Below are 23,968 nucleotides of genomic sequence, written 5' to 3'. Positions count from 1 at the left end.
TGTGTATTTACATTTTTCTGGTAAATAAATTCTAGTAAATAATTTTCCTGATAAATATTCCTTAAAAATAATGCTTTAATAATAATTGTATTATTAGTAGTAGTACTATCATTACATTAAGCAATATATTTCTGTCACAGTTTCTTCAAGTTAAACCGAACTGTTATTTTGACAGGTTGCTGTGAAAACCTTTAAGTTTCTGTTTGTATACGATATAACAGATAGTTTTTCTCAAAATAAAATGTAAAATGCTTATGAAGTGACTCTCAGAGCAGCTCTAGAGATTGTTCATGTGTTCATGTTAGGGCTGCACGATAAATCGCATGCGATATTGAACGTGGGTTTGTGCAGCTCGTCAGTGAACAACGGCTCTGAGTAGTTAATGCTGCTCAATGTGAAAGGCCGCAGGTGATGGAGATTTACCGCTGATTACAGAAGCGGCTTTACTGATAAGATGCGCGTTAAATATCGTATGCGATTTATCGTGCAGCCCTAGTTCATGTACTAATATATTGAGGTGGCAGAGGCTACACAGTAGTGTGTAGTAAACGAAACCGTGCGTCTGTGCCATTCATTCACACAGAGACACACAGAACATGCCGGATTCATATTTAAATAGTATTTTTGCGGCTTAATAATCACAGACACTAGTCCATATCGCATTTTGATTTAAGTGTACTGACCTACAGTACGTTTGTTTGATTTATTAATCCAAAATTTGGCAAATTCTTTGACATTTCACTTTATACAGTAAATTTCATTTATATGACTGGATTCTGCGATTCAGTCCACGTTTTCCACATTGCGGAAATAAAAGGTCCCTATAAAAGAAAATAGGGTCCAAAACAACACAGGACCCCAATGAATTCCACTGTGAATCCCAAAGAAAAAAAAAATGTTTATGTTTGGAATGATCACAGAATTGTCAGGTGAACTATTCTTTAAACGTCTAAACCAATGACAAATACAGATTTTCACTACACTATCTTGGCTAAAATGATTTGTTAATATTATCACAATATCTATAGAAATCCTGGGTGGGGGAGGGTGGCTGTCAAATAGTCAAACTCATCTTTGACTATTTTGTGTTTTCTCTTTTTTAGCCAATGAATCACACTCAAAAAACGAGTGAAGTGAGGCAGAGAGAGAGTAACTATAACTGTACAAAACCGTACAAAAAGGAATTACTGTTGATCAGCACTTCCTGCAGACAGGGATGTACATCACCCTGTTTTTTTTTTATGGAATCTAAAAAAACTCCCACACTGATGAGCAAACTTTTTTCACGGTTAGCCAGTGCGTCTCGCCCGTATCATCATCTCTGACATGATTTCTAACTACACACCGGGTCATTGTCTCTTTTCCACTTTAAAACAAGTGCCAACTGGCATTAAGTTGCTGTACTGTCACCTACTATGTTGAAATGTCAACAATATAGTTACAGCCACTGGATTATTTATGATATTATCATATGTGTAGTATTAACACAATATCAGTTTTTCATTTTAAAATTTAACGGTTATCATTAATATTCCGACACCTCTGACTGAATCACTTGAATTTGAGATGCTTGTTGATGAATTGGCGTCACTTGTCCATCACAAGGAAACTGTAATGGAAAAACTTCAGCAAGCAGCACTTATAATATTTGTGGTCTAGAACCAAACTATAAGACCTTTATGAAAGATAAACAAACATGAAAATGTTATTTATGTAGAGAACGAAACGGCATGAAAAAGAGGGATAAAGGAAGGAGGCAGGGAAAGTTGGCAGCCACTTACCAGCGCAGACTTGCCGACACCTCCTGATCCGAGGACTACTAACTTGTATTCACGCATTGTGCAGTGTGTCCGCTAACTACCTGAAGAAGAAACAGGAGAAAAAGATAAGTCTACATTTTGTCAGTCAGAATTTCATACAAGCAGCTAAGCTACTCAAAGGAAAATCAGTACGGTTTTATTTAGCTGACTCTCTATTAAACTTTTAACACAAAAAAGAAGTTCATGAAAAGTACACTGTAGCACTTCAATGCATAACCTGAAGCTGAGAGCCGTAGTCAATCAACCAACAAAAGGGATTTAGACCTGTGGTCGGCCCTCAAGTTCTGAGCTATCAAAAGGCCACCAGCGTGAAATTGCTATAAAGCCGAGTATCTAATCTGAACTGCACCCTCAAGACTCCTGCCCACTCATTAATTAGAATGTAAAGTTTCCTTTGACATCACAATTGTGTGTCAACTTCAGCTTTTGAGTTTATCACAACTCAAAGAGATAATCAATCATTTGACACGTAAGGGTGCGCTGCCCACGAAGGTGTTTGGTTTGAGGTCACGTAGTTGTGCATTCATGCCATTTCCTCCTTTGCAAGAAGAGAGTGGAACAAGAGCGGTGTGGTGGGGTTGACGCAGATCTCAGATAAATGACACCCACATAGACAGATGTGAACTGCTCCACACCCCGTCTCTTGGGTCATTCTGTCTCTCTCACTCTTCAGCCGTCTCGTGCAACACTTAGAGTAATAAAATGACTTACAGAGACATAGTATGTGAATGTGCAAGGGCTTGGGTCAGAAAAACACTATGTGCACAAAAGTTATGAATGCATGGTCCATGCACTGCAAGTGTGATTTGCAAAAGCTTTACGTGAACTCGTAGTGTTGTGGCGGTAACAAACCTAACTAAGACAGCCCTTCACTGGTCGACTGATAAACACTATCACATTTTCAAAACAGTCTGCCATTGGTTGACCACACAGATAACTCCACCCCAAAGCAATGCTATTTGTTTTTACTATGGTCAGGAATTTCAAACAATGTTTTGATAGCGATATCAAAACATTGTTTATTTGAAATGTGAAATTCCTGACCATAGTACAAACCAATGGCATCGCTTTGGGGTGGAGTCATCTGTGTGGCCAACCAATGGCAGACTGTTTTAAAATTTTCTTTGCAATTTTGCTTGGTGATGCTAGTGGTGCAACACACACCTCAGCTTTAAACCTGATGTGTTGTTATTCACATAGCCAGCTATTAAAGAGTTTATAACTAGTTTAAAATAGTTTGCTCCATAAGAATCTCTTCAAAGTATTCTTTGAAAACAGTTATTAAAAAGTTTTATTTAATAGTGCCACTTGAGGCAACCGTGAGAAACTGTACTTCCATTACATGATCATATATATAAATACACTGTATATATTTTAACCTATAAGCTGAAATCGAAAATAATTACATTATATACATGATTTGTATATATTTTTTTTTATGCAACACACACCTCAGCTTTAAACCTGATGTGTTGTTATTCACATAGCCAGCTATTAAAGAGTTTATAACTAGTTTAAAATAGTTTGCTCCATAAGAATCTCTTCAAAGTATTCTTTGAAAACAGTTATTAAAAAGTTTTATTTAATAGTGCCACTTGAGGCAACCGTGAGAAACTGTACTTCCATTACATGATCATATATATAAATACACTGTATATATTTTAACATATAAGCTGAAATCGAAAATAATTACATTATATACATGATTTGTATATATTTTTTTTAATCTAAAATTACCTAGTCAACCTCATTGACTGACTAGTCAGTTGTCAGATGACTAGTCAACCATCAAGACTTAATTCACATACTTGAGTCATGGATATGTGTAAAAAATTCCAAACATCTGTCCGTTTCATTTCCCTCATTCCAGCCAGGCTTGAGACCACAGAGCAATGAGTTTACAGGGGAAAACAGGAGGCCCATATCAGATCCAACATGCTGGGATTTAGTGGGCAAGACGGCTGAATCTGGAGCCAGACTGACTGTGAGACCACGCTCTGATAAAAGAGATTACCACTTACTCACATCTAATGCAATAGACACGAGGGTATCTGAGACTGAGAACTGCCCCAGCCCACTGCACTCCCTCTCAGCAACAGATCAGTGCCAGCAGCTCCGTGCTGAAGAACAAATCCTCAGCTGTCATCGAATGCTATGCTTTCCATTTACATTGGCAAAGTAAAGAGGGAATGGGAGACGGAGCAAGAGGGAGAGTAGAATTGTGTGGAAAAGATAAAATGAGTGAGAAATGTGAGGGGGACAGAATAAGACGCTCTATCAAATGGGAAAATGCTGTATAAATGGAAAACATCTTTTAAACGGACGTATCCGTGTATGTGTCAGTCGAGAATGGATTCAGCACAGAAGTGCTAAAGCAAATATAAAGGTGATTATAACCTCTGAAGATCTCATTCCTCTTCACATATGGTTCATATACACTATTAGTGACTCACAGTTGGTACCTGAAATAAGACCAACAAAGCCTAGAAATAACAAAAACAACAGCGGTTGATTGGGTCAAATTGACTATCTATTAGGAATGAGAATGTGACGTAACGCCGCGTTGAGTTCTGGGAAACTGTTTTGTTTATCCGCCATATTTGCAGGATAGCGCTGCCGTTCCGCTATGGAGTCAGCACAACTGGTACTAATCGTGACGTAAGTAGACATTGATTGGCCAAATGCGTACGAAAACGCCCTCACTCGCCATAATTTAAAACGCTGTAAGCATGTCAACTTATTTAGCAAGTATGGAGAACAGCGATAGATGGACGGACGCTGAGGTGCAGGCACTTGTAGCACTGCCAGTTGTCGTTGGCCTTATGTCCGTCTTAACAACAGTGTGAATTAGTCTCTTTTTAACAGAAACACATTTTGTCAGGGAAAAGTCTGATTAGATCTTCACATATGCACTCCACATATGCTTTTGGTTGTCAATGAAGTCCTCAGTCACCAGGGATTTACAGGCTTACATCACAGAGGCAGAGGAATCTGGGTTTGTGGGAATGAGACATCGCTGTGAAATCATCTTTATTGCAGCATTCAGGGCCATTCTGGATCATGTTCTGGATTGGAAATAGATGTGAGGGATTGAATGGGTGCACGCGCATTTCTGCAGGAGTAATTTCATTATACACCCACAATATTTTATTTAACACAAGAAGACCCAAGATAGTTTTCTTGCAGCTGCGAATATTTGATATTAACCAAAACATTTGAAGAAAATTATCCTTTATTGTGAGTCTACAAAATGTTTGTCCCCTTTTAAAGGGGACATTGGATGCCCATTTTCCACAAGTTGGTATGGTTGGTATTTAGGGTCTCTACGAAATGTCTGTTACATACTTTGGTTAAAATTCCACAATGGTCGTGTAAAACAACACCCTTTTTACCTTGTCAAAACAGCTGTTCACAGTGAACCGTTTCGGTGCATGTCTCTTTAAATGATAATGAGCTACTGCTCACCCCACACCTCTCTTCCGTGGGGAGTGTCGACACAAGACATGAATATATCTGCACATGGCTCGGAGGTGGTCTTCCTCAAATAGCTAGCTATTTATGTAGAAATCAGCTGGAAACTGAAACAGCTGGCTGGATGACACAGTTTCAGCCTCAGAGAGCCCATAACGAACTGACTGCATGTTTCTTTTCAGCTTTTCTGGGCTGGCAGACAGTGAAAATTTCGATGTCCCCTTTAACAACTGCCAGGTGATAAAAAATGCTTCACACTCCAGTAGATGGTGGTAATCTGACGTTCTTTTCTGGCATTTCTGCTACCTGCAGGACTGAACTAACATTTTTGTCCATTTGTGTGGACACTAATATGGTTATTATAGCTAACATAGTTAATATACATTATCATTCTTGGTGTGAACCGGCCTTCTCAACAGAGAATTTTCATTTTTGAGTTAACTATCCCCATAATAATTCAAATAGGGGGTCTTGATCGATTAGAATAATGTACGAGCAGATAAGAAGGGAAAAAAGGTAATGGTCTGGCATTATTTGTACGACCTTTAGCTGCTGCAATGACTTTGTTAATGAGAATTACAGCTTGAGTCATAAATTGCAAAACGTTACTCAGGACAAACAGTGGTAATACTGTGTCTCAGTGCATCACACAAACATTAATGGCTGCCGAGGCCTGTGGTCGGTGTCACAATGACTGTGGGAGTTGGAGTTGAGCAGTTTTCGATGGTCATATTGAAGTAAGATTGCGGTGCACATGACAGGGTGGATTATGACAGGAAATCGTACTTGATTTCTCAAACCACCCTCCTTTGACACACCACGCCTCTTCTGGGCTATAAAGTCAAGTGATGACAAGCTCAGCTCAAAATATCTCTGAGACTCCGAGGAAGACACAGGGTTGAAACAAATGAGTGATTTCAATCTTCTGTATGTGTGACTAAGCGGAAGACATGCAGCGTGACCCAAACTGTCCCTGACCTCTGACGCACCCAAATCAAAAACGATTCAGTCAGAAAGCTGTGGAGTCATCTTAAAGCTGTTCTGATGGGAATCATCTTCTCAAGATTCGAGCTCTACACCTTGTTGAAAAACGAACAGGCACATTGCGTTGCACAAGCCACCGCGCATGTAAAGTGATCTCTCTCTCCTACAATGCTTCCCCTCTAGTAATTAACCAAGCAAGATCCCTTGATGCTGTGTAAGAGGATTTTCTCAGTGATGAAGAATCCAAAACAGAGCAAGCAGATGCTTCGGATCTTCCTCTCAAGGATGACTAAGGTCTGGAGTTTCAGCATGCTAATGACCTAGATAAACTTTTGACATCAAAATAGAAGAAAATACTCTTTTGGTGACAACTTTAAAAGGAAAAAGTTCTTAAAAGGAGTAAATCTTTATTCACGTCTATAAAAGGGTTTTTTTAAATGTCAGGATTACAATATTATAGTTAGCTGAAGTAAAGAACAATAAAAGGCCTTTAGGCTAGGTAAACAAGTGTACAGACGTACATGTGAGAGTTTGTAAGTGAGAGGAAGTTCAAAGCCATACGTAAATGTGTTTATCCATGTGGTTTGACAGTATTTTATGTGTGTTGTTTACGCCCAAGTTAAGTATGCTTAAAGGGGTCTTATTATGCTCTTTTACAAAGTCTTGATTTTGTTTTGGGGGTGTACTAGAACAGGCTCTCATACTAGGTTGTTCTAAAAACACATTATTTTTCACATATTTTACATTATTACAACACCTCTCTCCCCAGTCTGGCATGAACGGCTCGAATAGTTCCTGTATCAAATGAAGGCCCGCCTTCTGAAATACGAAATGTGCTGTGATTGGTTAGCTGGGCCAGTGTGTGTTGTGATTGGCAGCACTCGGCACCCGGTCGGGAAATGTCATGCCCCTTACCATAGCCGCCTGCGAGCTTCAGTGTAAATATTGCGTCAAAATCAAATCAATTTGAGCGTGATTTAAACCCAGATGATTGTAACCACTCTAAGTTCGTCTGCCTTGGGAAAGCTAGCGTGTCTCCGACATCAACTCGTTGCCTTCTCTAGTGCAGCTCAACCAGGTCTCATCCCATTCGTCGGTATTTGTGATATCACAAATCCCAGAAAATATGCGTTGTAGTTTAAATGAGGCGTTTGTTGTAGTTTTTGAAAAGTGATTTCTGTTAAATAAAATATCTCCTTTTGGAGTGGACTTTGAGCTTTGTAACTTTGCAGATATTTTTTTATGCTCAAACAGCAACATTACAGACTAACTAAAGTTGAAAAAGTGAAAAAGCATAATAGGACCCCTTTAAGTGGGCCACCTACACACACTTAAGCTGAGACCTGGTTTGATCCCAAACAAAGTTAAAGGAACAGTTCACCCAAAAATTACAATTGATCATTTACTCACCAATACTCATTCCAAATCCATAATCATTCATCTTTGAGACACAAGTATTTGTAATGTAAGAGTTCTCTCTCCCTCCACTAAAAGTCTACACAACCAAACCCGTTAAGATACAAGAAGGTCGATTAATTAACATGCTTGATCCATATGGATTAGTTTTCCGAAGTACAAAAACAAAAGAAAAATGAAAATCAACACAGAACTGATCATCTCTTCCTCTTTACTAGTTATAGCACAGAATAAACATGAATGAACATCAGAAGGTCTTTTGTTTCAACTGTGGAAAGACGTCAATACACACCATTTTTCAAGTTCAACTCCACCAATGTTACTCTCTGTTTGTTTGTCGGACAAAATGGGACAAAACTCCCCACGAAGGGTGAATGGTGTAAAATTTTAATATTGGCAATTTAGCAGACCATAGTATAAAATATATATATATGAAAATATCTATGGGTGAAATTACCTGCTCAGACACTTCGAGACCAAGCGAAGAGCTTTGGACAAGAAAAATAAAAATACATCAAGGACATGGCTTACAATAACTTCCAACAGGTTATTTCTACCTAAATTATAAGTAAAAATGGCATGTCTCAGTAGTTGGGCTTTTCTTCTCTGAAATGTTTCCTTTTAGTTTTTGACCTCCCAGCACTTGACAGATACAGAGAAATCAGGAGCAGAACAGAAGGATGTGCTCTCAAGGGCTTCAAAAGAGGCCCAGTGAAGCCACTTATCGTTTGGGCATCTGTCAGCTACAGTCAAAAGCTGAGCAATATCATAAGCGAGAGCACTAAATGACGAAGAGCGTGAGCTCTTATGGTCCCAACAATCTTTCCACCCATGTTTTGGCAAACCGTTCCTTCTGTCTGACTATAGTACACACAGCGACAGTGGAGGACGAGCAGCACTCGGGCTAATGGCTGAGCAGGCTGCATTTGCTCAGCCTCAGGTTGTCCTCAAAAAAAGGTCAAGAGTGTGAGAGAGTCTCAGCAGCACCACAGTGAAAGTGATTCAGTGGTGAGTGGATTCTGCCTCTAAGACCCTCAAACGTGGTGTTGAGCTACTTAAAGCCATTAAAAGGCCTTTGAGGATAAGCACATCCTTCTGTTTAGATTCACACACAAGCCTGATAAAGAAAGGGTCCCAGCACATACATGAAACCAGGTCTCAAGACACCACTTAAATAAAAAAAAAAGATGTGGGTCAACCGACATAAGGGACACAATGATTCAGGTCTCCGGTCTCATCCAGCTGGAAAGTCTGTATTCCAGACTGTATTCTGGGATACGTCCGTATACACTGTATTCTGAAGCTGTACTGTGTATATAATAGTGCAAATAATCAATATTACAATTATGGCCTCCACACAGAAAATGTGTCATAGCAATCATGTAGAAATACTCCAAAAGGCATACATAACAGAAGCAGACATACATTTTATTAAAAGTAATAAAATTATAATATTATAAATAAATATATTATAAGACCCAAAACATTTTAATAGTACATGTACAGTATTATCTGAAATGAGAATTCAATTGCATTTGCAGCTCTAGTAAATAATGACCTTTTTAAAGCGCTGGAACACAAGGGGTTGGTCATCTAGAGAAGTCATTTTAATTGAGTCCAATTAGCTTTTGCCAAGCAGAGCATTCAGATCTCGGAATTAATCTGCAAAATGCTTTAAACACAGTGAACTCTCGCACTAGCAAAATACAGTGTATGCAGATAATATCTCTGCTATGCTTTGTTTATGACCTACAAAGTACTTGCTAACAATGCGTACTTCTTACTTCATTTAAGATCTTTGCAAAGAGACTGTAATTTTGGTTTAAGATTACCGTACATGCTGTTAAATGTGTTACCACAAAAAAGGCCTGTTAAACCACACATACGGATAAAGAAAATGGATAAAATGGTTTATAGTCATCCTTCAGACATCAGCGTCTAACAGACCAATCAGCCTATTTGACCGTTGTTTTTGTGTGCTAAGGTAAGGGAGACAAATCAACAATCTTGCTCTCAACTTGCTGGCCATTCGTCAGGGCCAGATTCAGCTAATCACTGGAGACTGTGCTGGTAAGGGATGTATCAGCGTTACAACATGCTGCTGTTAGCCTTCTTCTAAAGCTGGCGCACAAACCTACTGGCAACAGAGCACAAGAGGTTTATAAAGCAGAGCACAGGGTGTCTGAAAAGGTGTGAAGCGCACAACAGAGGGGAAAAAAAGTGTTAAGTGGAAGAAAAGAGTGATATTTAAAATTTGCTGATTAGGTCTTGTGGCCATTACAGATGCTCTTCTTAAAGGAATATTTAATAAAAAAATATGACTATATTGAAAATTCTGTCATCATTTACTCATTACATCATAATTTCCATGGAACACAAGAAAATTTATTTTACATACAAGCTTTACACCTTTACATAGATTTAGTTTTTTTCTATTTAAGTAATCCATACAACTTGCATATACCAAAATAACTTGCCTTTATGTGAAGAACAAACATCAAAATGCACAAATACAAAAAATCTGGCCAAGTAAAATATGCTGATCGTTTTCATGTTATGGCGGATAACTGATAAATGGCCAGTATTAAAACTCCATATTATTTCACTATTTCATCTAAATAAATAAAAAATAACGGACTATGTTTTCAAAGACTACATTTAAGTGCGTGTTAGATGACAGCAAAGATAATCTTCTATAAAAATAGTATTTTAATAATTGACATGATACAGATATATTGTGCATTAGGCTGACATGAATTGTCATTAAATGGAAAGAAAAAACAAATCATCTTAAAAAAAATAAAAAATAAAAACCAACATCAGCCTCTGGGTTTGAGAACAACATGAATGAGAATAAATATTGACTAATAATTTTTGGGTGCACTATCCATTTAAGAAAAACCTGTCAAATGTCAAACGCACATGACGATGAATCATTCATTCAGGCATTCAGTATAATGTCACAAGATAAACATAACACAACATAAGGAAGACATCAAAAGCTGTGGGAAGTGCAAAGGTCATGGAGTACATGAAGCAGACTACAAACCAAAAATGACTAACCAACACTGGAAAAAGAGAAGAACCAGTTTATCTCCACTCGAAAGATGGTGGAATCTTTTGCCAGGAGGCAGGCATAGGTGTAAACACAAACTGACAGGCTATAGACACCGGGAGTCAGCAAAAACGAAACATCTTTCCAAGGCCGCGAGGAGCAGACTGTAAGAGTAATTTTGAAAGCGAAGCAGCAGTGATGTGAAGCTGAAAAGCACGATGGTCTGAGTTCTCGCATTTCAAACCTCAAAGACTTCTCCATCTCGGCCAAATTCATTTCGGCATGCGAGCGCTGGAAAAAGTCGTAATGTCTGTCACGTATTTGGGTTTGGGCATTGGCAGACGACTGGAGAGAGGGAAGTGTTTGCCGTTTTAAGTACTATTCCTGCAGGGCACACAGTGCTACAAGTGCTAAAACGACAATCTAGCTAATAGTCGACAAGCATCAGTAGTGCTGGATTTGACACTATGACACTGTTTCAACAGAACTAATGGCTGCCTCAGAGTTTAACAATAAGCTATGCTGTCATAACGACAAGCTACAAGGCTACTGCTGCCTTGATGTAATGTTGGCATGATCGTATTTACTACATAAGCGCACACAACAAAGTCATAATTACCAGTGGGAAACTGAAAGTCTGGGCTTCAGTAAGAATCATGGCACAAGCAAACTGGCATTGGTCATAACATGTTGAAATGGTGAATATTCACTGCACAGTTTAGAAGTTTGTGTTTTGTTGAATCATGAAGAGCTTGCTGAAAAATGTACATTTCCCATCATTTTCTTTGGCTGCACCAGAATGATGAAATAACAGCTTAAGCATCAAATTCTTCATTTAGTTGCACTAGCTTAAAAAAATGTTGTAAAGTGAAAAAAAGGGAAATACAATAATATTTAAATGCTTGGGGTTGGTTCTGGCTTTTATGCGTAACAAGGCTGCATTTATTTAATCAGAAATAGAGTAAAAATGGTAATAATGTGAAATATTATTACATTTTAAAATAAATTTTATATTTCTACTTTAATATATTTTAAAATGTAATTTATTCCTGTGATGGAAAGCTGAATTTTCAGCAGTCCAGTCATGACATGATCATTATTAAAGCTATTATTATTAATGAATGAAATTATGCTGAAAACAGTTGTGCTAGGTAATATATATATATATATTATATTATACACACGCACATATATATATATTCTGAACTTAGCCCCACCCACTGGGAAATCTCATTGGTCCAAACCCTGCCCTATATAGCTGTATATCAATCATCAAATATGTTTCAAGTTCCTGAGACTTTGTTGTTATCGCAGTATTTCGCTTTCAGTGTCGTATGAAATGTGTCATGTTGCGCCTTGTTTAGGAACATGACGTTACAGATTTTCAATGAAAGTGTGAAATATTTTAAGCTGCATTGCAATGTCTCGTGATATTGCTAAACAGGTTTCCATATATGAAATGCATCGCCTGAAATTTGTTACACAGTGCGGAGTGATGCAGCAGCCTTTGCATAGCAGTGTGAGGAAGCAGACATGCAAGCACACACGGTGACTCCCAGCACAACTTCTTGCAAGCCGGAAAATTGCCACAATTTGAGACCCGAGCAGTGATGAGATATCGTTAAATCTGAGGATTCATTGTGACAGGCCACACAACACAAAACAGTGTGCTAAAGCAGGGCTAGCAATAGCATTAACGCTCAAGCTAAGCCTGATAACACCCTGGAAACGCCATCAACTCTCTGATCCTGAATCAATATCATCCTGGCCCTCTCTCTTTCTCATTGCCCCTGCATCAACGGCTCAGGTTAGTCCATTTATATCAGCACCACTGTTCCATTTTTGTCTGACTTCTCCACGTTTCTTTTAGGATCAGCGATAGCAAAAATGGATTCCCCACTGGGAGCGGAGATCCACGAGAGGCATCTCCACTGCCAAGTTGCACATGAACATAAAAAGACCCCCTTCTGTGCCATCCAGAGCTATTAACCCTCTAGTCCGCTCTCGTAAAGGGTTACAGAACGCCCATTTAATGAAAGTTGGGTGGGCCCAGCTGTTAAATTAACACAGCTGCTTCACCCCAGGTGCGATGGCACTGCCTCTAGAGTGCCCTAGAAATCACAGTCATCCAGCAAAAAGAAGTGTCACATAATGTCATGTAACATGCACTTTTGAAAGCCATTGATAAGAAAAAGGAAGGAGAAAGTGACATCACATTGCCAAAAGAGAAAGAGGGGGTGTTGGCAGCAGCGCAGGTACGCTCCACAGCCACAGTGAGGCACGATCAGGCCACAGAGATCCTGGCATGATTCCCTGAGCCAGAGAGAAGAGGAGGAGGAATACACAGTATCCATAAATCATATGCAATGACAAGAAGATCTCTGACAGGAGCAAGATTAATCTATGACTCACAAATACTAAACCTCAAGAAGGGAGGGTAATTTAACCCATGCACTGACACCGTATATGCATTTAAAAGTACTGTACTGTTAGTTGCTAGTAGCAGTTTTTATGCGACTACTGTAGGGTCAGTGACAAGGATTGTGAATTTTTTATTTTTGTCTGGATTTATTAATCGGTTCAAAAATACATGTCAAATGTGCTTCGTAAATACAATGTCTTGACTACAAATCTTTTATGATGAACATGAGTAATATTTTGGGGGTGTAAAGTCAAAGGTGTCAGGGTGATACCTTGTACCAGAAATTAATAAAAAAAATTAAAAAACTCTGAATGGATAAATTCTGGAAAATAACTCTCCTTTCATATTAAGTAGTAGTTCTTGAAAAAAGTTATTCTTTGTTAAAATATTAATATTTGAAAAGAGAAAGAAAAAAAAAAAGTCTGCCAAAACAGTAACTTGGTGCAATCGATGTTGTTATTGTTAACTAAAATTATTCAAAATTGTTTTGGTTAATTGAAAGAAGGCTGAAAAAAAAGAAAAGAAAAAAATATTAGATTAAAAACTTTTAAAAGCTGAAATTAAATGGTGCTTTGGAAACTAAAATAAAAAAACATTTTAGTTGAAGCACTAAAACTCAATTTAGTTGAAAAAAAGTAAATGAAAGATAAATAAACAAACATTCAAAAAATGTCAGGCACAGAATTACTCAAAAGTAAATTAAAATGAAACCTGAAAATATACAAATAAAAGCTAATTGAATGCATTAATAATACTATAATAGTATATTGTTACACTGTCTGGGTGCAACCAACATGCAGAAACAAGACAAAAAACAAGACAGACTGCCATGTTCAATAACTTATAACATCCTTGATATGATCTTTTTACGACAAGGCAGTGTTAGTTCAGGTTTGTAAAGTGTCATGTGGTACGTTCAGCTTGAACTGTATCTTCATCAGTCTCTGCTGGAGAGCTCTCATCGGAACTGAAAGACTTGCATTTGCTTTATTGATGCAAATCGCTGTCAGTGCAAACGCCCCAACCACTTCCCCGACTGCGTTCTTGGAAAATCCTTCTGATGACTGGGAATTACTCCACTCATTCTAACAGGATTAAGGCACCGACAACTCATTGTTTGCAGATGATTGAACAAACTATGCTGGAAGTCACAAAAATGAGCATGGAATCATGGACCCAAAGGCAAAATAATTTCCTGAGTGTCAGGACACATGCAACATGCTGCTTCAGATTTCTAATAATGTGTGTTCAGCTTCAGAGAAACGTACAACCAAAAGACACATACCGAGTCATGGAGAGATACTGCTTTCAGTTTGACTGGATCAGATGTTAAATTATCATAAAAAAAGTTTCCCAGGAGACATAAGGTCTAGAATTCAGTTTATACCTGAAATAAGTCAGTTATCATAGGGTTTTCTCCATGACTTAGCAGGGTTTCTGACCACAAGATGATTTGAGGTCTAAGTTCACTGCTCTGTCATTACTCCGATGGCATTTGTGAACATGGGTAATGTCAAAACACACACCTCTGAAGGGAGAATAATCCACTATAGGCAAATAAAAACCCACACACATTAACCCAAATGAACCTGAACCACAGAGCAATGAATCCTATCAGCTTAGGTGTGATTAATTGATGCAATACAATGAGAGAGTTGGCAATAATAAACGCTCAATTTATCGCACAACGCATGCTTGTGTGTTCCAATTAAAGCAGGGAAATATATATAACATATTTACGATACATTCACAATGATTTTGTTGCTCATATGCAAGTAAACAACATCATGAATATTTGCTGTGACTTTAATGCTCATTAGTATGAGAGCGCTAAAACAGAAACACTTAAAGAGCATCTCTGATGTAACTGATGTAGAAAAATTGTGAGTTGGGAAGTTAGATTCATTTAGACATATCACTTTTTCCAGACTGTCCGATTTAATGATTCATTTGCATCATCACTCAAAAATGTTCATAGAAGTCCCTGTGTGTATTTTTAATGTATTAAAATTAAAATATTTAATTGTTCATTTAGAGAAAAACATTGTAGAAAAATATCCCAGTTTAACTTGATTTTTAATGTATTTTTTTTTTTCATTAACCAAATGCAACCAGAACAAATCTCTGCATTAATCACAAAAACATTATTACATAAACTGACACGTTTAATTTAATTTGGTCAATTTACATAAGAAATTACCAACAAATAATTTTTTTGCTGATGTTTCATGAACAAGGCCCAGTGGCCGTTTGGCCAGAATAGTAATTCATATTATCGAAGAAAAAATAAAAATACAGTAATTAACACACCTTTTCCAATCAAATACACCATTGTTCAAAAGTTTAGGGTCGATTACATTTTTTTATGTTTTTGAATCGAGTTGTTGTTTCGAGTCAGTATAAGCAGTACAGTAAAAACTGTAATATTGTGAAATATTATTACAATTTAAAATAACCATTTTCGATTTTGATATATATTAAAATGTAATTTATTCCTCTGATTTCCAGCAGCCATTACTCCAGTCTTCAGATTCACATAATCCTTCAAAAATATTCTAATATGCTGATTCACTGCTCAAGAGACATTTGAACAAACCTTTGAAGAGTAGTATACATAAATACTGAGATATAATGACAATTTAAATAATATAGATTCATATTACATACCAGCAAAAGGCTGTAACACTAGAGAAAATGTTTTTACCCAGCTCTAGTTGCAACAGCAGCAGTATTCAGCTGGTGTTTAATAAGATCCATGGCCTCAAGGGTTTGAAATTCACAAAAGCTACTTTTAGCTTCTTTAAAAGCAGCAGAATTAAAGAAAACCACTGAGCGAGATCTCCTTCAAACTTTGAAACATCGGAGATAACAAGCCATTAGCACACTATCTGCACTTCTGATAGAAATGTGCTTCTGATAGATCTCGGCCACACGGTTGAAACCTCCCACACGAGAAAGCCACAGCATTCACACAAAGCACAGATAAACAAGCTAATGATGCCTACTGCACAAATCCCATTCCTGGAGAAAAGTAAAAGTAAGAGTTCTTTACAACCACGTAGACTGACAGTTAGCAAGACACAGTCCAGATTCAGCTGATTATTGACCGTCTCCAATCCAGTGCAACGCGAGCACTTCCTGCTGCAGAGTTAAATCAAAGCAGGCCAGGAGGCAGGGCGGAACAATGCCTGAGAAGCTGCATTTCTTTCTCTTCTCTACTGCATGAGGAATGTGGTTGTTTACACAGGCCGCTCGGCCGACCCGCTATCTTGTATCAAACGGTCCCTGAGCCGAAAGAGGAAGACCAGAGGGAATGGAATTGTGCTCACTGTAATTCCACATTGGAATGTAGAGCAGGGGTGCATCTCTTTTGTCCCGGGCTGGAACTCTGCAAGCAGTGATTCGGGGAGAGGCGCAGCCACACCCCCGGGAGGGAGCAACCCCCCCCCAAACGTGAGCCTGGGCGTTGCCAGTTCTGGTCTGAGAAAGCACTGAAACGCTTGAGAATGTTCTGGCTGTTTTTCCATCACACCAGAAATAACATCAATGCAAATACAGGGTGTTTGAACTGGAAAGGACTCGACTGTGAAACATTTCTATAGCTAAAGTATGTAACTCCACTTGGGAAAATGGTTAAAAATACATGTTCCTCTTGAGAATGAGTGCTCGAATTAGTAAAAATAGTGAGAGAAAAAGATAAAGAGTACCATTGTTGGATTAAACAATTCAATTCAGCATTATGAGGTCAGTCTAAAGCCACGTTCACACTACAAGTGACACGCAGCAGCAAAGTGACACAATCCCATTCATTTCAATGGAGAGCTGGCGATTTCCGGCGACACGAGCGACAGCGGCCGTTGGCGACCGGATGAAGTGTGTCCAGCGACGCGAAAAAGTTCAGAATCCTTCAACTTTATGCAAATGAAGAGTGACTTTCGGGAGCGACAGCCAATAGGAAAGAAGACTGTAGAGCTCATGTGATCGTTCTCCTCCCAGCACCGTAGATATACATACGCAATGGAAGAAAGTATGCTCTGTTTCTCATTCATTTTTGTTTGTATGTACGGATTTAATTTAGATTATATTTAGTCTTTTGCCTCCAAAATGTTTGTACTTGGCAGCAAGAAACCTGATTCGCTGTCAAGGCAACCAGTATTGAGAACGCCCACTAGCAACCTCATCGCCAGCCCCTAGTGTGAACGGGGCTTAAGGGTGGATGAACTGTGTGTGTGTGTGTGTGTGTGTGTGTGTGTGTGTGTCAGTAAAGTCACTCTTCATTCAGCAAACCATGAATTCATCCACAATTTAATGCAGAAACGAACAACAGCTACAAATGTACACATTAAAAAACATCTAATGATAAAACAATTTTCAAAAATAGCAGTAATAGATACAATAAAAGTAAATTCTAGAACTACAAATCGGTGATGATTCTTTAAAAGTGCCACTAATAACTGAAGTCAGCATGAAATGGAAATTTCAGCCCTATTTATTTGTTAAATGCATCTTAAGTCTAGGTTTCCTTTTTTCAGCTTGTAATCAAAAAGAATGACATTTTGTAATTAAATGTCTTAACTCAATCTTTCATGACAGACTTCTCCAATTATTTAGTCAGCTTAAATTCCATCCATTTCTTACAATCAACTACAAGCTTGCATTAATATCTGCCTCCATCCAATCAATAACCACTAGATAGAACCATTTGACTCACAACATGGAGGAAAAGATTGGTTGCTAGTTACATTACACAACTTTAAAACGTGGCAAATTGCAAATTACGGATCGATTCTACTACCAGAACAAAGAAGGGAGTACAACTGGCATCATATTTACAAGAACATTTAGGTAACGAAAATCACACCTTCCAACAATTTGCCAAAATATAACAATTTTTAGTGACCCAAACTGCTGAGCTTCATCCCCTTGTCACACTTTTATAGACTTTAATAGCGCTATAACAGTGCACAGATAAGCAAGTAACAGAATATCTGAACTTTCTCATCCACTCTGGGGATGTTCATGTCCCTACTTGCTCTCTAGAGGGAAGATGTCTTCGTTCAGATGTTTTACACTCAGCCTAGATAGAGAGACTGAAGTGCTGCCACAGCTGACTTACATGCAGTCATCAGCAAGCCAATGCTCACCACTAACAAGTCTGGGCATCAACAATAACACGGAGTACCTATTAGTGAACACTGGAACAACCCTACAAATAAGGCTCGAGTGGTCCTCGCATTCTCGGGGAGATGAATACAATCATTAATGATTGCTGCATAAATTATTCAAAAACAAAAAAGGGACATAAAGATGCATTATCTAGTTTTAAAATGTCATGTGCACTAATTAGGGCTGTCAATCGATTAAAACAATTATTCATTCATTTTTTTCTAATAGTTAATACGTTAAAAGGTAGCACAAAAAACTGTGTAACTATTGGCTTTGTGTGGATTATATCAATTAAATGTATACATATTTAATAAATAAATTATATTTATATATATATATATATATATATATATAAAATAAATTATATATATATATATATATATATATATATATATATATATATATATATATATATGTTTTTTTTCTACTACTTCCATGTCCTAATGAAGTCAATATAATACAAAGTAAACCATATTTAAAACACGCATTTAAATACATAGGAAATACACTAAACTTGTTACAAATATGCATTAATAAATTTATTTAAACGAAAAAAACAACACTTTATGGACTTAATCTTACCTTCGTAAGATGTTTTTGGCACTGACCTGTTGCTGCAGTGCTTCTTTACTCATACTAATATAATTCATTAATTTCAATAATATTTTCTTAAACCACAAAGACTGCAACAAAACAGTTATAATGTCAAAACGAATTAATGCATTCAAAAGTAAACATATTATTAAAAAAATCACATGGGTCAACTTGGCCTTCCCTTTGTACACAAACACACCCAAAAAGGACAATATTATTTAGTGAGACTATATTCAAGACAATAACGCAACAAGCTTGTGACGGTATAGATTTTTGTGTTGAGAAACTTGCGCATTACATTTCAGACCCCTTCTTTAAGCCCCTAACCAAAAGCATGGGGTTGCCAGATGTGTGTGCCACACATGCTGTACACACCCACTACAGCATTTGCTCTTACACTCCTGACGGCCACATGCAGGAGAACAAATAGAAGGTAGTGGTTTGGCGTAAGAAACTAAATACACACACATACACAATCAACAGAGGGCGGGGAAAGCAGCAGCTGGCCTGAGGTCGATTTAAGGGCTTCATCTGAGCCTGACAGGAGAAGTTGCACTGCATGTTTTTTTTGACGTGGACGAGGGGTGCCAGGAAGCTCTTGCTGGTTGTGATTAGGCAGCAGGCCCTTCCATCTCCCAGGCTTCCCTGCAGTGACGGAAACCAGATAGCTGCGCCTAATAAACCACAAGCTGCTCCCTCTCAGAATCAAGGGGCGGCCCCATGCAACCGCTGTCTTGTGTCTTTATAAGGAAACTTACAGTCACCGATGTGTGATGTCGGCAGTCCAAATCCAAAGCACACATCAGATAATGTGTCTGCAATCAACGGGCAGCTTTTATGGTTCATCTCCGCACTGGGCTCCATTCTGCTTCAAACAATTTTAGAGAAGCATTAGAGAAAGCGAGCTGCCCAGTAAGCTTGAGTGTGCTTTAAAAGGGCCACATTCTACACTTATGTAGCAGTTCTTGTTCCCTGAAGTCCACTTATAATGTTAGTCAAGGTTTCTGAGACCAATAACAGCATTCATTTAGTTTTACCTGATCGTTTTAAACTCTCTCTGACCCGGTTTTAAATAATACCTTTAAGAGATCAATATGCAAACGACCATACGACTGGCTAACCTGCATTCCACAAACTTCAGTCAAACTTCAGTCAGGCGTAATTAAGTAAAGAGGTCATGCTAAATACAAGGCAAAATAAATATAAACAAAATGAATAACATATATATATATACTGTATATTATTCATATTTTATCATATGCATTATATTAATAAATATTAATTATTTAGTATTTTATGTACAGATATAACTTCCTGAACGTATCACTGAAAACATACTTTTCTTTTTTTTGCGAAGATACTTATATGTACTGTGAAAACTGGTATTCAATTGAAAATTGACAAAGTCAATACATGAATAGTTCGCAATATCTCACTACCATATTGATTATCATACTGCACATTATGCTGTGGTCGCTAAATTCATTTGTAGCATTTAAAATGAGTGATTTTAACTTTTAGTAATTTAGATTTCATTTTAATTGGAAATGTTAATATTAGCCATTTATCGGTTATTGGCCGTAACTTAAAAATAGTAATTATTGGCATCTGATGGAATTTAAACATCAGGAAATTAGAGGGCGGCTGAGGGTGCCATTTAGGCCAAAAATTAAAACACTCACGTAGAAAAATAAATCCATATATGGGCTTGGCAGACTGGTAGACTGAACCCTTATTTTTTTTAAAACAACAACATCCTGTTTCCATGATACCTCCCCTTAATAATCCTCTGCAAGTACAAAATAGTCTGCAATGCTTCTGGATATTAAAGAAATTGACACAGTAGCAAGAGGAGTGGGGGAGTTAGGTTCTGGTTATTGTGTTTATTTTTCCCATTCCAGACTGCAAGAGCAGATCTATGAGTCCTTACCTCACCAACAGCTCCTGGCTTCAGGCCAGGCTGTCTAACACACTGACCTAAAGAGTGTGTGACTGAAGACGGGGGACAAAAGAGGAGGAGAAAGAGGGAGACAAAGACAATGTGTGGTGAAGAATAAGCAGGGAACGCTAGCACATTATTTCTCTGCACCGGTCTGTTCTTTTTTCTTGAATCTTTCTGACATACACGGGCATGCGTGTGTGAGCAGAATGCCAAACATAGCAGAGCGTGTGCAATATATATATATATATATATATATATATATATATACTGTATATTATTCATATTTTATCATATGCATTATATTAATAAATAATTATTTAGTATTTTATGTACAGATTTAACTTCCTGAACGTATCACTGAAAACATACTTTTCTTTTTTTTGCGAAGATACTTATATGTACTGTGAAAACTGGTATTCAATTGAAAATTGACAAAGTCAATACATGAATAGTTCGCAATATCTCACTACCATATTGATTATCATACTGCACATTATGCTGTGGTCGCTAAATTTATTTGTAGCATTTAAAATGAGTGATTTTAACTTTTAGTAATTTAGATTTCATTTTAATTGGAAATGTTAATATTAGCCATTTATCGGTTATTGGCCGTAACTTAAAAATAGTAATTATTGGCATCTGATGGAATTTAAACATCAGGAAATTAGAGGGCGGCTGAGGGTGCCATTTAGGCCAAAAATTAAAACACTCACGTAGAAAAATAAATCCATATATGGGCTTGGCAGACTGGTAGACTGAACCCTTATTTTTTTTAAAACAACAACATCCTGTTTCCATGATACCTCCCCTTAATAATCCTCTGCAAGTACAAAATAGTCTGCAATGCTTCTGGATATTAAAGAAATTGACACAGTAGCAAGAGGAGTGGGGGAGTTAGGTTCTGGTTATTGTGTTTATTTTTCCCATTCCAGACTGCAAGAGCAGATCTATGAGTCCTTACCTCACCAACAGCTCCTGGCTTCAGGCCAGGCTGTCTAACACACTGACCTAAAGAGTGTGTGACTGAAGACGGGGGACAAAAGAGGAGGAGAAAGAGGGAGACAAAGACAATGTGTGGTGAAGAATAAGCAGGGAACGCTAGCACATTATTTCTCTGCACCGGTCTGTTCTTTTTTCTTGAATCTTTCTGACATACACGGGCATGCGTGTGTGAGCAGAATGCCAAACATAGCAGAGCGTGTGCATGCTCGACTCCCGCAGGTGATGTCATCATGACCACACATGAGACAGGAGCTGATTCACAGCCAGCATCTCTAGGTTCTTTGCATAAGAAAGCTCTCGTGAGTACTACTGATCACGCATCTGCTCTTGGACCTGGAACCCTGAAACCTGAATCCGCTCAGAAATGAGATGAACCTCGTTAAGTGGATATGCTCCTGGCGGACTGGCATGCTCTACAAAACCCAGCCATCATGTGAAGAGCATAAGAGCAACACAAATGATGCAAGATGGTGTGTACTGTATGTGGTGTGTTTGTGGATGAGGGAGACATTCATGAGTTTTGAATGTCAGTACTTAGTCTCCTTAAAGGAGACATATTATGCCCCTTTTTACAATATGTAATATAAGTCTCTGGTGTCCCCAGAATGTGTCTGTGAAGCTTCAGCTCAAAATACTCCACGGATCATTTATTATATAATTTTGAAAATGCCTATTTTCAGAGAAAGCAGAAACACGCAATTTTTTGGGCCTGTTTCTTTAAATGCAAATGAGCTGCTGCTCCACGCCTCCTTTTCCAAAATAGAGCTGTGCCATTACAGCTCGTACCTGCTAAAAAACATCTGATTTGGTTCTGATTATCATGTTTATCGCTCGTTTTAAACCATACGAGTTTAAACCTCTGATATACTGTTTTCTGAGAGCACACATCCGAAGCACACGGACAGAAAGCGGCTGTCACGGCATGCGAGTACTAAACTAAGTTCTCATTCACACACAAGTTTCCGTTAAAAACACACACGATTTACAAAAACAGTCGGCTATGTATGTGAAGGTAAACTGCTGGGAAATAAATGTGCATGTTTATTTTAGATCTGTGTGGCAGCAGCAGCAATATACATTAAATAAATCAATAAATCCACTGCTCTCGTCTCCTCTGAGGCTGGGACTCTAAACAGTGTTCTGTGCTCGTCTGTGCAGCCAATGACAGAACAGTTAGCATGTTTTGCTCAAACTTTTGCCATGGCATTAGAACTGGTACACCGTTATCGCTTGTGAAATCAAAATGACGGCGCCGTGGGTGGAAACTTACAGATTAAGGGGCAGTAATATTATAATGAGATCCCTTTGCAATGTCACTAGGGGAGCGAAATCAGACGCTCTCGTTTTCTCAGACACTTGCAGAAAAAGGCTTACCAAAACAAAGCTACTGGGTTAATCTTTTTCACGTTTCCTTGGTTGGTAGATGCACCAGGGACCTGATTATAGCACTTAAAACCTGGAAAAGTCAGATTTTCATGATATGTCACCTTTAAGTTTCAAATGAAATGCTCAGGCTAACAGAGGCTTTATACATTAGCTTGCATTTCACACAACATTTCTCCCTTAACTCTTTTTTTTCCTTTTTTTTAAAGAGAGAGAACATTTTGTCATTTTGTACACCCCCTCACGCTGATACAAAGCTGTGTGACTTTCTTCCGTGAAACACAAAACGAGAAGTTTAGCAGAATGTTCATATTGCTATTTTGCATAAAATGAAAGTTAATAAGGACTGTTAATAAGCATTGTTTTTTTCTATGTAAACATGCACTAGACAGATGTCTTTGACATCAGACACATCTTTTGCAAGAAAAAAATGTGGTGCTCAAATTAAAATTAAAATAATGTCCTTTCTTAAAGTTTTTTTCCCTGCAGAAACGTGTTCTGTGTGAATTCAGATCAAAGAAAATGACTAAACATTCAGCCATTATGCATTGAAAATCTCCAGATTTTTAAGTCGGACCACGTTTTACATAAATGATACCAAAAGCTGTTAGTGGTCATGTATCATGACGCGAGTAAATAATGACAGAATATTTATTTCTGGGAGAACAAAATTCTTTTAAGCCCTTCTGAACATCCCAGCAACGAACTATGCA

The 23,968-nt window shown here is 37.9% G+C and overlaps 1 protein-coding gene across 2 annotated transcripts in view; it reads right to left on the bottom strand.

Annotated features, from left to right (window-relative positions):
* rap1b (RAP1B, member of RAS oncogene family) overlaps positions 1-23,968 on the bottom strand; it is a 54,132-nt gene that overhangs the window by 19,851 nt on the left and 10,313 nt on the right. For both annotated transcript variants that reach the window (XM_016236214.1, XM_016236215.1), the window contains one exon: positions 1,782-1,861. In XM_016236214.1, coding sequence (XP_016091700.1) covers positions 1,782-1,838 — 57 coding nt within the window. In that variant the 5' untranslated portion in view covers positions 1,839-1,861. The remainder of the gene's footprint in view (positions 1-1,781; positions 1,862-23,968) is intronic.

This window comes from Sinocyclocheilus grahami, unplaced genomic scaffold (assembly GCF_001515645.1).
Source record: "Sinocyclocheilus grahami isolate Dianchi unplaced genomic scaffold, SAMN03320097.WGS_v1.1 scaffold484.1, whole genome shotgun sequence".
Classification (NCBI taxonomy): domain Eukaryota; kingdom Metazoa; phylum Chordata; class Actinopteri; order Cypriniformes; family Cyprinidae; genus Sinocyclocheilus; species Sinocyclocheilus grahami.
The sequence above is the reverse complement of the archived record's forward strand: the minus strand, read 5'-3'. Positions and strand labels throughout refer to the sequence as shown.